The 15,673-nt window shown below is 28.0% G+C and overlaps 2 protein-coding genes across 2 annotated transcripts; one reads left to right on the top strand and one right to left on the bottom strand.

Moving 5' to 3' along the window:
• Positions 1-6,948: 6,948 nt before the first annotated feature.
• Positions 6,949-12,024, bottom strand: LOC122523249 (WD repeat-containing protein 48). The gene is given in 13 exon segments (XM_043644911.1): positions 6,949-7,586; positions 7,775-7,899; positions 7,982-8,175; positions 8,178-8,227; positions 8,338-8,529; positions 8,611-8,776; positions 8,851-8,953; positions 9,035-9,352; positions 9,452-9,637; positions 9,718-10,013; positions 10,079-10,291; positions 10,379-10,595; positions 11,634-12,024. Coding segments are annotated over 12 exon segments (2,046 nt in total). The 5' UTR covers positions 11,682-12,024; the 3' UTR covers positions 6,949-7,586; positions 7,775-7,836.
• A 140-nt stretch (positions 12,025-12,164) lies between these two features.
• Positions 12,165-15,035, top strand: LOC122523260 (CD2 antigen cytoplasmic tail-binding protein 2 homolog). The gene is given in 8 exon segments (XM_043644922.1): positions 12,165-12,441; positions 12,553-12,708; positions 12,955-13,112; positions 13,186-13,366; positions 13,469-13,653; positions 13,713-13,830; positions 13,926-13,952; positions 13,955-15,035. Coding segments are annotated over 7 exon segments (969 nt in total). The 5' UTR covers positions 12,165-12,441; positions 12,553-12,614; the 3' UTR covers positions 14,161-15,035.
• The last annotated feature ends 638 nt before the right edge of the window (positions 15,036-15,673 follow it).

The following is a 15,673-nucleotide window of genomic DNA, read 5'->3' as shown; positions in this document are numbered from 1 at the left end:
GGAATTTAGAATCAATATTTATTCCATTATATATTTTTTTTCAAAGTATAATAATACTCGTATATATTTCTTTTTTTTCTCTTTTTCTTTATTTCTTTCTTTCTATCGTACAATGTGTGTATTTTTCTTTTTTCTCTTTCCTCGTATTTGCTTTACATTCGTAAGTTATACAAATTTAGAAACTTTGTTCCATATCGCCCGTTGGCTATGAACGTGTAACACGGAACATAAGAAATATTATTTTTAATTTGAATGATCTTCCTTTCGTTATATTAAAGATTTTGAATTTTGATTAAAATTTTAATTGAGCCGATCTTTTTTGGCATTGTTATAATTATTGTAAATAATAAGCGATAATAAATTAGGTATAATAATGCGAGATCGTATGTATGTTTCGTTTTTATTTCATTGTATAATTTTAATTTAATTACTTCGTATGGAAGATCAATAAATTGTTATCGAATTACTTTTACTTTTTTTTAGAATGACGATAATTATATAATATCAATATTTTTTATGAATAAAATAATAACAATAGCCATCCAAGGGGGCGAGATTTACACCGAATTTAATCCCAGGAAATAATTTTATATCTTTTTACAAATTCAATGAAAAACTATACAAGAAAAAAGTACCTTTGTTCTTTAAAATACGCTGTAAAATGTGTGTAAATTGTAACATAAAATATATATGAAATTACGTAAAACATCTTACATATTCTGTATTAAATTATATATTTTATTTAAATATGAATTATTTTTAATAATGGTGTACACATACGCCGAAGTGATATCACGTTAATACAAAGTAGGCGATACCTATGAAGAAATCAACATTATTTCTTTCACAGTATATGAATTTATTTCACATATCATTATCTTTAATCTCGTATCTTCTTGTTTTTTTTTTTAAATACACTATTTCAAAATAAATTTCTATATGTGTGATGATTTTCGCGATTATTACAGAGTATATGATTAAATGGATAAAAATATAACAATCTCTGTAAAGCACAGGATTAATAATACTGTCTCATCTTATAATTTACAATTAAATTTTACATCAATTATATCTTTAATACTGTACACTTTAATCATTGCAAGTACATTTCATATTTCTTTTATTTTACTATTGATAATAATAATAATAATAATAATAATAATAATAATAATAATAATAATAATAATAATAATAATAATAATAATAATAATACTAACAATACTAATAATAATATTAATAATAATATTAATATTAATAATAATACTAAGAATAATAATAATATTAATAATATTAAAATTATAAAATAATAATGATTAAAATGTTTTATTTGAATATGAATTATCTAAATTTATTTAAATGAGGCAGTATCATTCGTAGTTTGCTGCTGCTGTTGAAGAAGAAGAAGAAGAATAGAAGATGATACTCTAACGTTTCCGTAGTTATACATATTTTCATAATTTCTACACAGCATCCCTTTTTACTACTACATGCATATCTGATTTTAAAAATGTCTCGCTTCAAAGGGACGATATAGAAAGATTAAACAACACTTCGATTCTGTATCTTGCAAAAGAATCTGTGCAATCTGTAAGGAACACTGCTTTCAGTATAAAGTTTGGCACTATTTTATATAACCATTCTCTTTCTTGTTGTTCTTTTTTCTCCCTTTACAAATAATGAACATTTTCTTCTAACTCTTTTTTAAAAACAATACGCACACAGTGTGATGATGATGATGCGAGGACTCATTCGATTTGATTTATAAATCATGCACATTATTTTCGAACTGCGATTAAAGGAGTTTTGTTTTTGATATCTCACATTATTTACTACTACTGCATTCTTGGATGAATAAACAATATACATTATTTTTTTTCGTTTCTTTTTTTAATCAGGAAGGCTTACTAATATATAATAGTTTCTTTTTTAGATGGTTTTTAATAGATGTAATATATATATATGTATGTATATGTTTTGGTATACGTTATGTTTACATATACATATATATAACATCCTCTCTACACAGTAACTTTCTTCTAAATATTACTTGCACCGTGTTATATGAATCGCAAATAAATGTTTCAAATGTAATATGAACTGAGAAGGAAAAAAGAAGAAAGAGAAAGAAGAAGAAGAAAGAAAAAAAAGAAAATATGAATAAATGCATTAAAGAATGAAATATACATTTGTTAGAAAACAAAACAAATTTATCAAAAAAAATCACAATTTTAATAAATAATAATAATATTAATTATTATTATTATTATTAATTTAAATCTATATAAGTGCAATATTTAAAAGAATAATAATAATATATATCCTAGCTATTACCGCATACAAGATTAAAAGAAAACAAATAATAATAATGATTGTAATAACATATATAAATAATTAATAAATGTCTAATAATAATGTATGTGTATGTGTCTGTGTGTATGTGTGAATATTAGCATACTATTAAACTGTATTTTTTTTTTAAACAACGCAGTCACAACTTTCCATATCTGGTGGGTTTGCATAACTTTCTATAATATACAATTACAAATTTTCGATTTTGATTTTATGACAATGAACATTTAATTATATATTATTTTTCTGTCCGTTAAGGTAGAAATGTATGTAGAAAAATTATAATTCGTTATCGACAATCAAGATCTTGCGACATTTTTTATGTGGATAAAATAAACCAATGAATACAAGTTCCTGAGAGACAAAATACGTTTTGCAACTTAAACAAGAATATTTCCAATAATATTACATAATACTTAATGAAGATAATCGAGCATTTAATTTGCTTGTAGAATATAGAAAAAATTAAGAATAATTATTTCAAGAAAAAAAAATTACGAGAAATTTAAAATAAAATGAAATTTTTACAATGTAATTTTAACGATCAAGTGATACTTGTTCTTAATGAGCTTAGGCATTAAGATATGTATACTGAATAAAGTGGTACCCTGAGTAAGAGAGAGAAAGAGAAAGAGTAAGATCTTAGATAAAATAAAATTTTGAAGAAGCAAGCGTACTGATTGACTATTATGCCAATTACTCTACACACAAAAATGTACTTGTACTTATATTTAATTAAATATATATATGATCATGGGGGAAATTTGTATGCTAATGGTTTCGCATGCATATCTTTATTCTTTTTAAACCTCTTATTTAATTAAAGTTTGGCGAACTATGATAAATTATTAATTTTGGTTTGACCTCCTGTAGCAAAATGAGTGAATGAATTAAATAATCTTACTAATAATGTCATGTACATTAATACATCCTAAAACTAAGCTTTCAAGTAATACATTTAGAAATAATGAATGTATATAGGATGTTTTGTAACTAGTAGTAAAAGCGAAGATGGGATGATTCTACAATAAAAACTAAGTAGAAAATATAGAATCACCCTCTATTCACTCGTATCACCAGATACAAGACATCCTGTATACTAATAAATGCAAAATTGATACATGATCTAAATAAATATATAACATATTGCAAATCCACCAAAGATATGTTGTTTCAAAGAGAAGCAATGTAAAAGTTAGTTCATCACTGGAAATATAATATTATCCTTCTACTATTTATCTGCTATTTTTTTCTTTAGGTACATCTGAATTTGCTTGCATATGATGTAATAATAATGTGAATAATATGAACAATTTTTTAATTAGAAAGAATAACGTGTCAATAAAATTGAAGATATAGGTCTATACAAGAAATGCACTTGTATACACATTGCTGACATATAAAGATAAAAACAGGTTAAATATAACTAGGAATGTACATAATATATCTTTTTTGATAGTTATTTCTCTAATATTCTTTCTCGACTCTACACGAAAAAAATTATTCCGCTATTTAATCTGTTGATTTATTTTTATTATCCAAATGTGATTGATTATTTTAATAGCAGCGCAACCAAAATTAATACTCTATCATAGTAAAAATTCTGTGTTGCCAAATTGTGTGTACGTACACTTGGTTTTTATTTGTACGGTAACAAATCGATTTGATTATAATAACACATTACTCTTTCTTATGCGTGCAAAATTTTTTTTTTCGTGAAGAGAAGTTACTTTTATAATTATTATAGTATCTTAATATATATATATATATATATATATATATATATATATATATATATATATATTTTTGTTGTTTTTGTTTATTAATGATTACAGTAAAGTCCCCACAAGATCAAATTCTGTTGCAACACTTATATCCCTTAATCAACAAACATGTATGTCATATAGTTAAGATTAGGTATATATTTTACGTGAACCAAATTATTATTATTATTATTATTCTTATTATTATTATTATTATTATTATTATTATAATTAGGAGTTTAATTAAAACTGGAAGTCCCATACATAAAACAGAATTTGATCTTGCAATCTTGAAGACAGATAAGTTCATTCATTTCCTATATTACAGATAGGAAATTTGAACTGGTATAATTTGGCTGTTCAAATATAATTTGATTAAAGGTAAATTGACATTTCCTTTTCTCTTTCTATGTTAATTCATTCTGTAAGATATGAAGGCAGGTGTGGAGTACAATTGTCATGCTCTTGTTATTTGTAGTTTTTTTTGGTTTTGTTTTCGTTTTTATGTTTTTCTTTATACACCCAATTCTGCTGTTTTTACACGAACTTCTTTTGATTTAACTCGATTGACCCAAATTCTAAGAAGAAAATTTTACTTTACTTTTATTTTTATGACTGCGACATTGGAAACGAGGAATTAATTTTGCGTAAAAGTCAATAAATGGTAAGTTATAGTTTTAAAATCTTTGTTTTATTAACCCTTTAGCCTACAATATCGCCTAAGAGACGTAAGTCGGCCGGGCCAAATGTAATCAAAATATCTCATATTAGAAGGAGTCAGTCAGTGAGGAACATCTCAGATTACTTTCAAATTTTGCACACTTGTTGTAGTCCATGAGAATGTTGTGCCTTTAAACATGGCTTATATATCCAGCCGTTTGCGAAAAAACGCGGATTGGAATTTGACAATGAATAAAATCTTTTTATGCGTAACTCATATTATCTTGCATAATTTTTATGTTCATGAATTAGTGACATGTATTTTTTCTTTTCAAATGATAATTTACTTTGTATGATATATGTGCAATTTTTATGAAATAAAATGTTTAAGATCTTAACATGAAAACTCATGGTTTATTGTATTATTTTTGCTGATTTCTTAGAACTGGAACTAATCTTCTATTTTTCCATAGATGCAATATATTTTTTATACGAATTTTTTTTACACGTATTCTTCGGGAACGTATCTATCGTGTAAAAACAGAATTAGGTGTATATTTATATACATACAGCGGGTAACAAAATATTCATATATACTTGCAATTATATATAATAAATATATATATAATAAATAATTTATAATTTTTGTAAGTTCTACATTAATATTTTATATGTAAGTTTTACATATATATTTTATATGTATTCTTTTAGCATAAAAAATGGCTTGTAACCTTTTTAGCATGGATTTGACCAGTTTCTGGGTTACTTTTTTTGATATTTCCGTTCATTTTTTCAAAAGCACTCGCAAATCATTTTTAATTAACATTTGTAAATGATTAACTATTAATGAAAATAATTCTTGTCGACGTACCATTTGTTTGCGTATCACCACAAAAACTAGCTGTACAAATACTTTTTTGTACCCACTGTATATACCTTTAATAAATACCTAAAAATTTTACTAAAGGTTTTTCAAATAAAATATTACTCTTCTCTTATATTTATTAATGATTATATATTAAATTTATATGCTAAAAAGTGTGTTACTAAAGTTATTCTTTTTTAAATATTAAAATCATTACCAGGGAACAATAGTAAGCAGTGATTTCCTGGGCCATGCACTCGATCTCCATTGTGCTTTTGCTATTTGTTTTTATACAGGATGAGTCTCGTAACATGACTACTTCAAATAACTCCGTTATTCGTGGTACAAAAAATGTTACAAATAAAAATTACATGGTATCTAGGGAGACATATAATGTTCTAATCTGTTTTCTATTATCTTACTTTTTTATTGAGATATTAGGATCACCTTCAGTTTTTTAAATAGAATGTCTAATATTGTTTTGTTAAATTTGAATAAATAATCAAATTTTGCGTAAAAAAGTATTATACAAAGTGGGACATAAAATGAATAATTACTGAGATATTTATAAAATAAGTTTTATTTCAAGTGGTATTCGAAATACTGTCCATTACAATCGATGCATTAACGTAATCGAATTATCAGTGAATGAAGAACTTTTTCTAGTATTTCTGTAATTATTATAATCATGCACTAATAATACGTTATCGCATATCTTCAGCTGTTGTTGGTGGTTCGCGATAAACTTCATTCTTTAATGTTTCTCAAAGTAAATAATAATCGAATAATCGAGCGATGTTAATTTGGTGAGCGAGCTTGGCCAATCAATGTTATTTGCACGTCCGATCCAACAATTAGGAAATATTCTACTAATACTTACCGTGATTGCAGAGCATAATGTACTGGGCAGTTGTACTATGTGGTATCAACATGATACTATATTATTTGATGTATTAAACATGGTACATCTTTTAATAGGCCTAGCAGTATTTCAGATAAGAATATAGAGTATTGACCTGTTAGTGGTCTTTCAATGAAATACGGTCCAATGACCTGGTGACCAATTATGTCGCACCAAACATTCAAATTTCATCAGTGTTGATGGTCAACTTCGTAAATGCAGTGTGAGTTTTTCAATATTTCATATTGATGATTTCTAACATTTAACGGGGAACATGCTTATAAACATGACTTGCCGTTGTAACCAAAGTCGTGTTAAGAATCACGTTGACTATACGCATTTTTCCTAATAGAAGATTATTAATTTAAAAGTATCTCAGTAATTATTCACATTAAGTCTCACTTTATATACCTTTTTACGCAAAATTTTATTTATCCGAACTTGAAAAGAAATATTAGATATCCTATATAAAAAACTGACGGTGACCCTAGTATCTCAATAACAAAGTAAGATAATAAAAAATAGATTAGAGCATTGTATGTCCCCCTAGATACTATGCAACTTTTGTTTAAAACATTTTTCTGTACAACGAATAACTTATGAGTAAGTCATCATGTTAAGAAACTCACCCAATATAGTGATACATTTCAAATGGGAAGACACTAACTGGCTGACTCTGATAAGTTTTTTTTTAATACTCTAAATATATCCAGGTACAAAAAGCATACTAATTCCAGAAAGCACATGATTCGCAAAATAAATTTTACATCTCCTGGTTCATAAGGATAAGTTCAGCCACAGGATATAGACCATTATTTTTATATATTTAAAGAAAAGAAAAAAATAGGAAAAAAAACAAAATTAATAATTTCTGTTAATACTTCGACGTGTTATTGCCTTATAAACTTGTTCAATCTTATGTACTCCATAGGTGCCTCTGTTTTCATCGTTTTACGAAGCATCCATTGAAAACAGGCTAAATATTTCATAAAGTGAAGTTGGTATGTGATTTTGCACTCTACAAGTAGCCCATGTATTTTCCATTATTCTGTAAAAATATATATATATATACATATACATATACATATACGTATACATATATATATATATATATACATATACATATAAGTATACATATACGTATACATATATATATATATATATATATATACGTATATTATTTTATATCAATAAAAATAGGACTTTCGTTTAGTAAAAATGATCAGAGTCACGCACTTAACAACAGTACAAAACCAGGCACACTTCAGGGATCCATAATTTGATGTATTCAGCATTAACTATTTGACAGGACGATAATGAAGTGTTAAATCTGCTGAACTTTTCCAAATAAAGTGCCTTACCTACAATAATATCGAGACAAATTTAAAATTAAAATTTTAAGGATTCGTATACGTTAATCGATATTTGAATTGTTGAACTTACAGTCCTCAAGTCCATAGACGGATCTAGAACTTGATCATTACATAAAATTTCGACTTTTTCTTCGGCTAATGAAGATGAATCAGCATTAGAATCTGTATTAGCTCTATCTCCTGCTGGAGAACCACCAGATACGGAATTACCGCCGCCAGTTACTAAACCAGAATCACTGCCTGCACAAAGTGCTTTATCAAAATATGTTCTGCCACTTTTCGAATTTGTATAAAATCATTTGCAATTAAACGATCCCTTTAGAAGAGAAGAAAAAAAAGAAGAATAATATGAATGAATTAGTGATAAATCATATGTATATATATGTGTAACGTGGTGCAATTTCAAGTAAATAAAATTTACGTTACTTTTTCAGACTTTTCACTCCGGAACTTGCGTGCGGAGTTAAATAAAATGGTATTTTGATGAATTGTGGAAGATTTTTATTTGCTACGATATTGGATACCCATAACGGTACCGTGTCATTTAATAATACACTTTCTGTTTCACCTGCGGCATCTCGTACTAGTAACCTACACATTGTTCTACCGCCAACTTCGCTAAAATGTACAATTTATTTTTAATTAGTTTTGTATCGATATGTTGAGGGAAAACAAAATGCGTTTGAGAATCTTACGTACCTGAAAATTACAGGTGTATGACCAGGTACAGAGAAATACAAATTTCTACCACTATCATGTGTTGATCCATTTCCATCATTACCATTTCCCTTATTATCATCGTCAGCGTTCATTGGTCGCCACCAGTGTTCAAGAAGTGCTTGTAAAAGTAGGCTTCCGTAATTTACTATAAAGAATTTTAATGATATTCTTTTCTTTCACAAGATAAAGTATTATAACTCTCGAAATAAGATAAGATACCTTTTTGATCTTGACTCTTATTATCTGTAAGACCGGCTTCTTTAGCAGAAACCCATGCAGAAAAACAATCATTTTCATCTTGTCCTAAATGGATGCTCAACATCTAAGAAAGAAAATAATAATTTTCAACAACTGTTTAATTTCATCTTTCAAGGACTAAATCGTAACGAGTAAAAGTACAAACCCCAGTCTTGAGGTCGACATTAAACCAATTTGGAACATAAACCATCTTATTTCTCTTTTTAATTTCTTGTTCAAAATCTACACGACCTAAATCTTCCACTTTACATGCTTTTAATACATCATATAACGCTACGTTTTCATCTGTATCTTTTGTTAGAACATATCTCCTATCATTTAGGATATGGCAGTGTCGTATTGCAGGGGCTCCTGATATCCTCTGGCTCGGTTCTGTATTTAATGGTACACCAACATTTCCTGCCATTCCTCCGGCAGAGTCACAATAATCTCCAATATCTTGCCAATCTCGTTGGCTTATAGACTAACAAAATGAAATAATTATGTACGTTAATGAATTATTATCTACTAAATTAATGCTATAGTTATCTTACAAATGATGTAAATCAAATGAATTAATTACCCAATTATTAATGGTAGATTCACTAGTTGCAACCCAAATACTAGATTGATCAGGGGTCATAGCCATTTTGAGAATAGGTTCTTTTTCTTCACATATAACAACAGATTTCTCTGGATGGCTTAACTCAGTCATTACAACTCTCTTATCTCTACCACCTGATATTACATGACTAAAAGTATCTGTAGCCTACGAGAAAATAGATTACAGTAATTATAGAAGTACTTATTTCATAAATACCTGATTAAAAGAGATAACATAGAAAGTACCAATAACGCCCAAACACCTTCGTTATGTACTCTATAAGTTTGCAGACATCTTTGTTCACCGAGTGACCATAATTTAATCGTGCCATCTGAACTTGCAGATAAACATTTGGTACCATCTCTATTTAGCACTAAAGCTTTAATATTGTCCGTATGGCCACGCAGTTTCATTAATTTTGTACAACATCTTGGATCCCATACTCTAAGAACTTTTTCCGTACTTCCGCTAACTATAGCTGTTCCGGTAACGTTCATAGCAAGGCTATATATCGAATCCTTGCTGCCAGACAAAGTTGATGCTACAACATCACTATATTTTAAGCAAGCTCTGTCCTAAGATTTATAATTTGCAAAGCGCACTTACTCGTCACTGTATTATTACTCGCAGTGAGAGCTGTGAGGGTATTTACATCCCAGAGGTAGATTGTTTTGTCTAAGCCTGCGCTAGCTACTAGTTCTCTGTCTTTAGCATATGCCAATGCTTTTACGTAGTCCCTATGAGTTCTTAATGTTGACATACAAAATCCTTTATGCGCGTTCCAAACCTTGACCGTGGTATCAGAGCTAGCAGATATAACTAAAAAATATTATTTACATTTTCAATCAATAAGATAAATTTTTATTAACCATATAGGATTTTATCGAAGAGAAAGAAAATACATACGAGTCTTTCCGCTACAACATAAGACAATATCATTGACCCAATCTGTATGATGTTCCATTGACTGTATATAAGGTTCGTTCATATTCTTGCAATTCCATATTCTTATAATACTATCTCTGCCCGCAGAATAAAGTCTATGTAAAATTGGATCATATTGTAACGAGTTAACTCCAGCTCTGTGCCTTCTCTCTACTTCGTCTCTTATGACCATGGATACCTTTATTGAATATTTATTAAAAATAAATCATTTCCGTTTAATTTATAATTTACTTCTTAATTTACATTGTCTGTTGATATTTATGATTACTTGATATACATGTGTTCAATAAAATTAAAATTTACGTGATAATATTAACAAAAAAGACAGGTATTTAAATTAAAATATTAATTAATTTCATTCGACAATTGCATCTTAATAATAAATTAAATAATTAATTAATATAAAAATGTAAAATTACAATATATAATTTAAATACACGTCCGTATTTCGGTCGTTTAAAATACGTGCGTGTAAATTTCATCCAAACAAGCAATATGGCGATCGATGAATTATAATTCGATAGTTGAACTAAAGTACCTAACAAGCTACTGTAAACAACCTTGTCTTACTTCAACATAAATATTTAAACGAATGTAAGATTATTACAAAATTTATTATTCGAATTGAATTCATATATAAATGAGAAAGAAGTTTTCAAAAACGATCAATCATATGATTCTTTAAGAACTTCCAAGTAATGGAATTATAAAAGAATTAGAAAAGAAAATAAATAAATAAAAGAAAAGACAACTTGATAGGTAGCTGACCTTTACATGCTACCGTGTGTAATATCTGCTATGTACACACACTATTGTTACATATATATATATATAATATGATATGTACGATGACATACATGTGTACGAGTCTATATAAGTTGTATCCACATATAACATATACACACACACACATATATATATATATATATATATATATATATACATATACATTAAGAAAGGACGTATGATACTTTAAAATCAATGTCTCGTTAGAAACTAAAATAAAGTAAAGAAAAAAAGTAATTTATATTCCTTACTAAAATTCTAATCACACCTGATATAGTATTGTCATAAACCAGATGTTCAAAAGATAAATAAAAAACAAATAAGAAACTGAGCAAGAATGAAAAAAATAAAAATGAATCTATGGATTAGAAAGATGAAATGAATATGATGAAGAGGAAGAGAGATAGATAGATGATAAAAGAAAATGTACCTGTATCTTCTTACGTGTACTCTGTCCTCCTGTCTTATGGGCTGCCATTATTATATGCCGCCGATGTTATTTCGCTTATCCCCGTGTGTATTTAATTTATGTTGCAAAGGATGAAAACATTCGTAAAATAATTACTGAATTTCAAGCGGGATGGCGCGTCGCGAACAGTACAACAAACCGGCTAGTTGAATCATCGTCGAGCGTAACTGTAACCTCGCACGATTGTCTCGAAAATCGTGCTCGTACGAGGACGCGAAAACAATTCATCGAGCATTACGCCGTGTACGTCGTTATTCCTAGATTGCCACCAGTCGAGTAGTAATCCACGATAGTAGATATATATTATAGTACGTATTTACTCCCACTTTTTATTGCAATGGTGACCTCTAGGGTCCCTAACATTTCGAATATCTACGTTCGAAAGATCGACTACGATGTTAATTGTCTTTCTACTCGATCAGATGGCGCTTAAGTCGACGTCGATAACAAACTCGATTATTTGTTGGTATAATCGTCCAGGTGACGGTTCAGACGACATCGATAACCTCGATCTTTGAATATTTTCAATTCATTTTCTTTCTATTATCGTGGTAACATTGATTTTAAAGAACAATCGTTTTTATCAAGATTTTTATTTCGTTACCAACTTTATTATACTTCTTTGCGCGGAATAACTATAATCTATGTGATATTTTACGTTATGTATATCTACATTAGGTATCACTATCAATAAAAGTCATCTGTAGAAATTATTACTTTGAAGGTTACGAATATTAATTAGATACGAAGGAATTTGAATCGATAAGTCGTAAGTAAAAGAATAATGTATTTAAAAATTAAGTGAACTTTGTATATTTAAATATCTGATGTCTTATGATTGTTTTATATCTATTATCTGGATTATTTCTTTTTTCTACAGATAATATAAATGTAAACTCTATAAAAATATTGAAACGTCCATTTGAAGAAATAGAACCTACCATGAGCGAACAAAAAGCGTCACAAAATTCTTCGGATGAAGAGGACCAGGAAACAGAGACTACTGATAATGTAATGGATGAAAATGATATTGAAGTTGAGTTGTTTTCTTTAAATACAAATCTGTATTTAACATGTTGAACATTCAGTTTCTTTTGTTGAGCTTTCTATTTAAGCTATGATAATCTATCTGCCTTAGAAAAACAAGAATGTTAGATATTGGTGACCGATGTATCTTGGTCAGAAGGTTTAAGACTGATGTACTGGAATTGATGTGGTGTTTAATGTGTTGGAAGACTTTTTGATAAGTCAAAGAAGTTAACGATTATAAATATTGTTACAGGTGTCGAAGAGGGACCTACTGCTCCAGAAGTTGGATTTACAGCATTTAATATGAAAGACGAATTAGAGGAAGGTTATTTTGATAAAGAAGGTCATTACTTATGGAAAAAAAGGAAACAAATAAGAGATAATTGGTTAGACAATATAGATTGGGTTCAGGTCTGTTTTATTATGAAAAAAGTAATATTTACTTTTTGTTTGTTTGTTTTATAAAGCTTTATAATTTTAATAGGTAAAACCTAGATCTGGGCCAGATGTTACACAAAAATCAACAAAGAAATTTCATGGACTAGCTGATAGCGAAAGTGACGATGATGAAACAGACATTATGTTTGATCCAGTTCATCTGTATAAACAAATACTCGAATATCTAAAGCCTGGAGAAACTGTATCGAAAGCGTTATGTAGACTTGGTAAATTTTATTATTTTATAAAATCTATTTTTTATTTTTTTATAATAAATAAAATAAAATTTTTGAAATGTTTATATAAATTTATATTTATTTCAATTTTAGGCAAAGGTAAAAAGAGATTAACGAATGCTGAAAGGTGGAAGAGGAAAAAGGAAGGAAAAAGTTTAGAAATGGATGATCAAAATTCTGTGCAAATAACTAAACTGACAGAGTTAGCTAACGAGCTGTTAACACGTACTGGTAACATGGACATATATCAAGAAAGCTATGAGTTTATTAGTAAAAAGGTAAAATATTTTGTATTTAATTCTGTAATAATTTTTTCAAGCATATTCTATTGTCATAGGTTGAAGATCGTGAGAAACATTGTCATCCATCTAAGAAGGAGGCAGATTTGGACATGTATGCGGATGACTTTGACATAAAAGAAAAAGCAAAGTTAGGTGAACATAATACAGACAATGGTAAGATTGATATTTATATAATAAATGACATATTTTTTTAAGAATATTATTATAACATGTATTTTTCTAAAATATATAAAATATTTTAGAAATAGATAAAAAATCAGAAGAAATAGAAAATAAACAAATAATGATGACATGGAACAAGTAACATGGGAATTAAAGTGGTCGCAAGCAGAAGATGCCGAAGTGCATGGTCCATATACATCTGAACAAATGCATGAATGGTCCAAGAAAGGTTATTTTAAGAAAGGTGCATGGGTAAGAAGAAGTGGCCAACAAAATCAGTTTAATAGCGCTGCTAGAGTGGACTTTGAATTATATCTGTGACACACGAAACACATAATTACTAATAATTATAAGAACCTTATTATATTTTACTTTTTATAATTGATATCTAATTAATTATCTTTTAAAAAAAATTTATCTTTGTGTATACATCTCCAAATTTATCTACAAATATTATAGATTAGATATATATTTAATACATACTTACTCAACAACATTTACTGAAACTTGCGGAAGTACATTAAAATTAGACGTTTACTGTAATATAATCAAATTCTATCCGTCTATTTATATTTTGTAATTATCTGTTCATTCCGTATCAAATATGTGTATATTATATATTCTCATAATTATTTTTAAATGTTAAAATTTATTAATTTTAGATTATAATCACTTACATTTTCTATCGATGACAGGCCGTTATCAGTGATAATGAAAACAATTTAAATCAATGTCATGTTATTCTCTTATTTAATATCATGTATTACACAGGGTATCCTATAATTGGTGGTACAAATGAGAAGAGAATGATTCTACATGAAAAACAAAGTCGAAAATTTAGAATACAATTTGTTCATATAAAAATTTGGTTTTGAGAAAAATAAATATACAAATTTGTTAAATATGCTTGCATTTAATTCAGTTTGAGTTCGATGGATTCCACACTATTTTCACACATAAATTTTCAAATTTGTTTTTTTCAAAAACAAGACCTTACATGAACAAATTTTATTTAACATTTTCTATTTACTATTAATTATTTATGTAAAATCACCTCCTTCTCGTTTATAACACCAGATGAAGGACATCCTGTATATTATTTAGTGACCACAAAGTTGCTAAGAAAATAGGTTTTAATACATACAAATGGATCTCTGCATATGTGTAGGTATAACATATGTGAATACTGGCACACGTATGTGATTCTATTTATTTTCTTACCTGCATTACTAATGCCCTTTATGATAAAGAGCATCCCTATGTAGCACTTACGGCAGAGAAAGAGTGAGAAAAAAAAAGTGAACTAATCACATGCTGGCGAGACTTCCTGCGCACATGACGACAGAAATGGAACGAAAGAAACTTATAGTCTCAGCGGAGTTTCGTAGTTGTAGCTCTTTAAATAAGAGACACGAAACTAAAATATCTATTTGTATCAGGAGCTGCAAATCTGTAGCTTAATCGTTCGTATTTTTTTAACGGCATATTTAAAGGGGATCATAGAAATACAAAAAGGACGATATTACGAAATAATGCAAAAAAGAATCTTTACGAGACATTATCACAGTTAATACAAGAAACGACGGAATGATGAGATACAACGTCAACGATAATAAAAAAAAAAAAACAGCGTTGAAAAAAAGCATGGAAAGAGAAAAATTATTTTTTACAACATTCTCTCTACGATTTTTTATTAAATATATATTTTCGAATCTAAAATTTAAATGCAATTTAAGTTAACAAGGATTAAACGCGTATACAATTAAAATAAAATAAAAATAAAAAATAGAAAAGCTTTCAATGAATTTATTTTTTATTTAAAAAGAATTTGTGT

This window comes from Polistes fuscatus, unplaced genomic scaffold (assembly GCF_010416935.1).
Source record: "Polistes fuscatus isolate 324 unplaced genomic scaffold, CU_Pfus_HIC Scaffold1, whole genome shotgun sequence".
Classification (NCBI taxonomy): Eukaryota; Metazoa; Arthropoda; class Insecta; order Hymenoptera; family Vespidae; genus Polistes; species Polistes fuscatus.
This window is presented reverse-complemented; position numbering and strand designations above follow the sequence as displayed.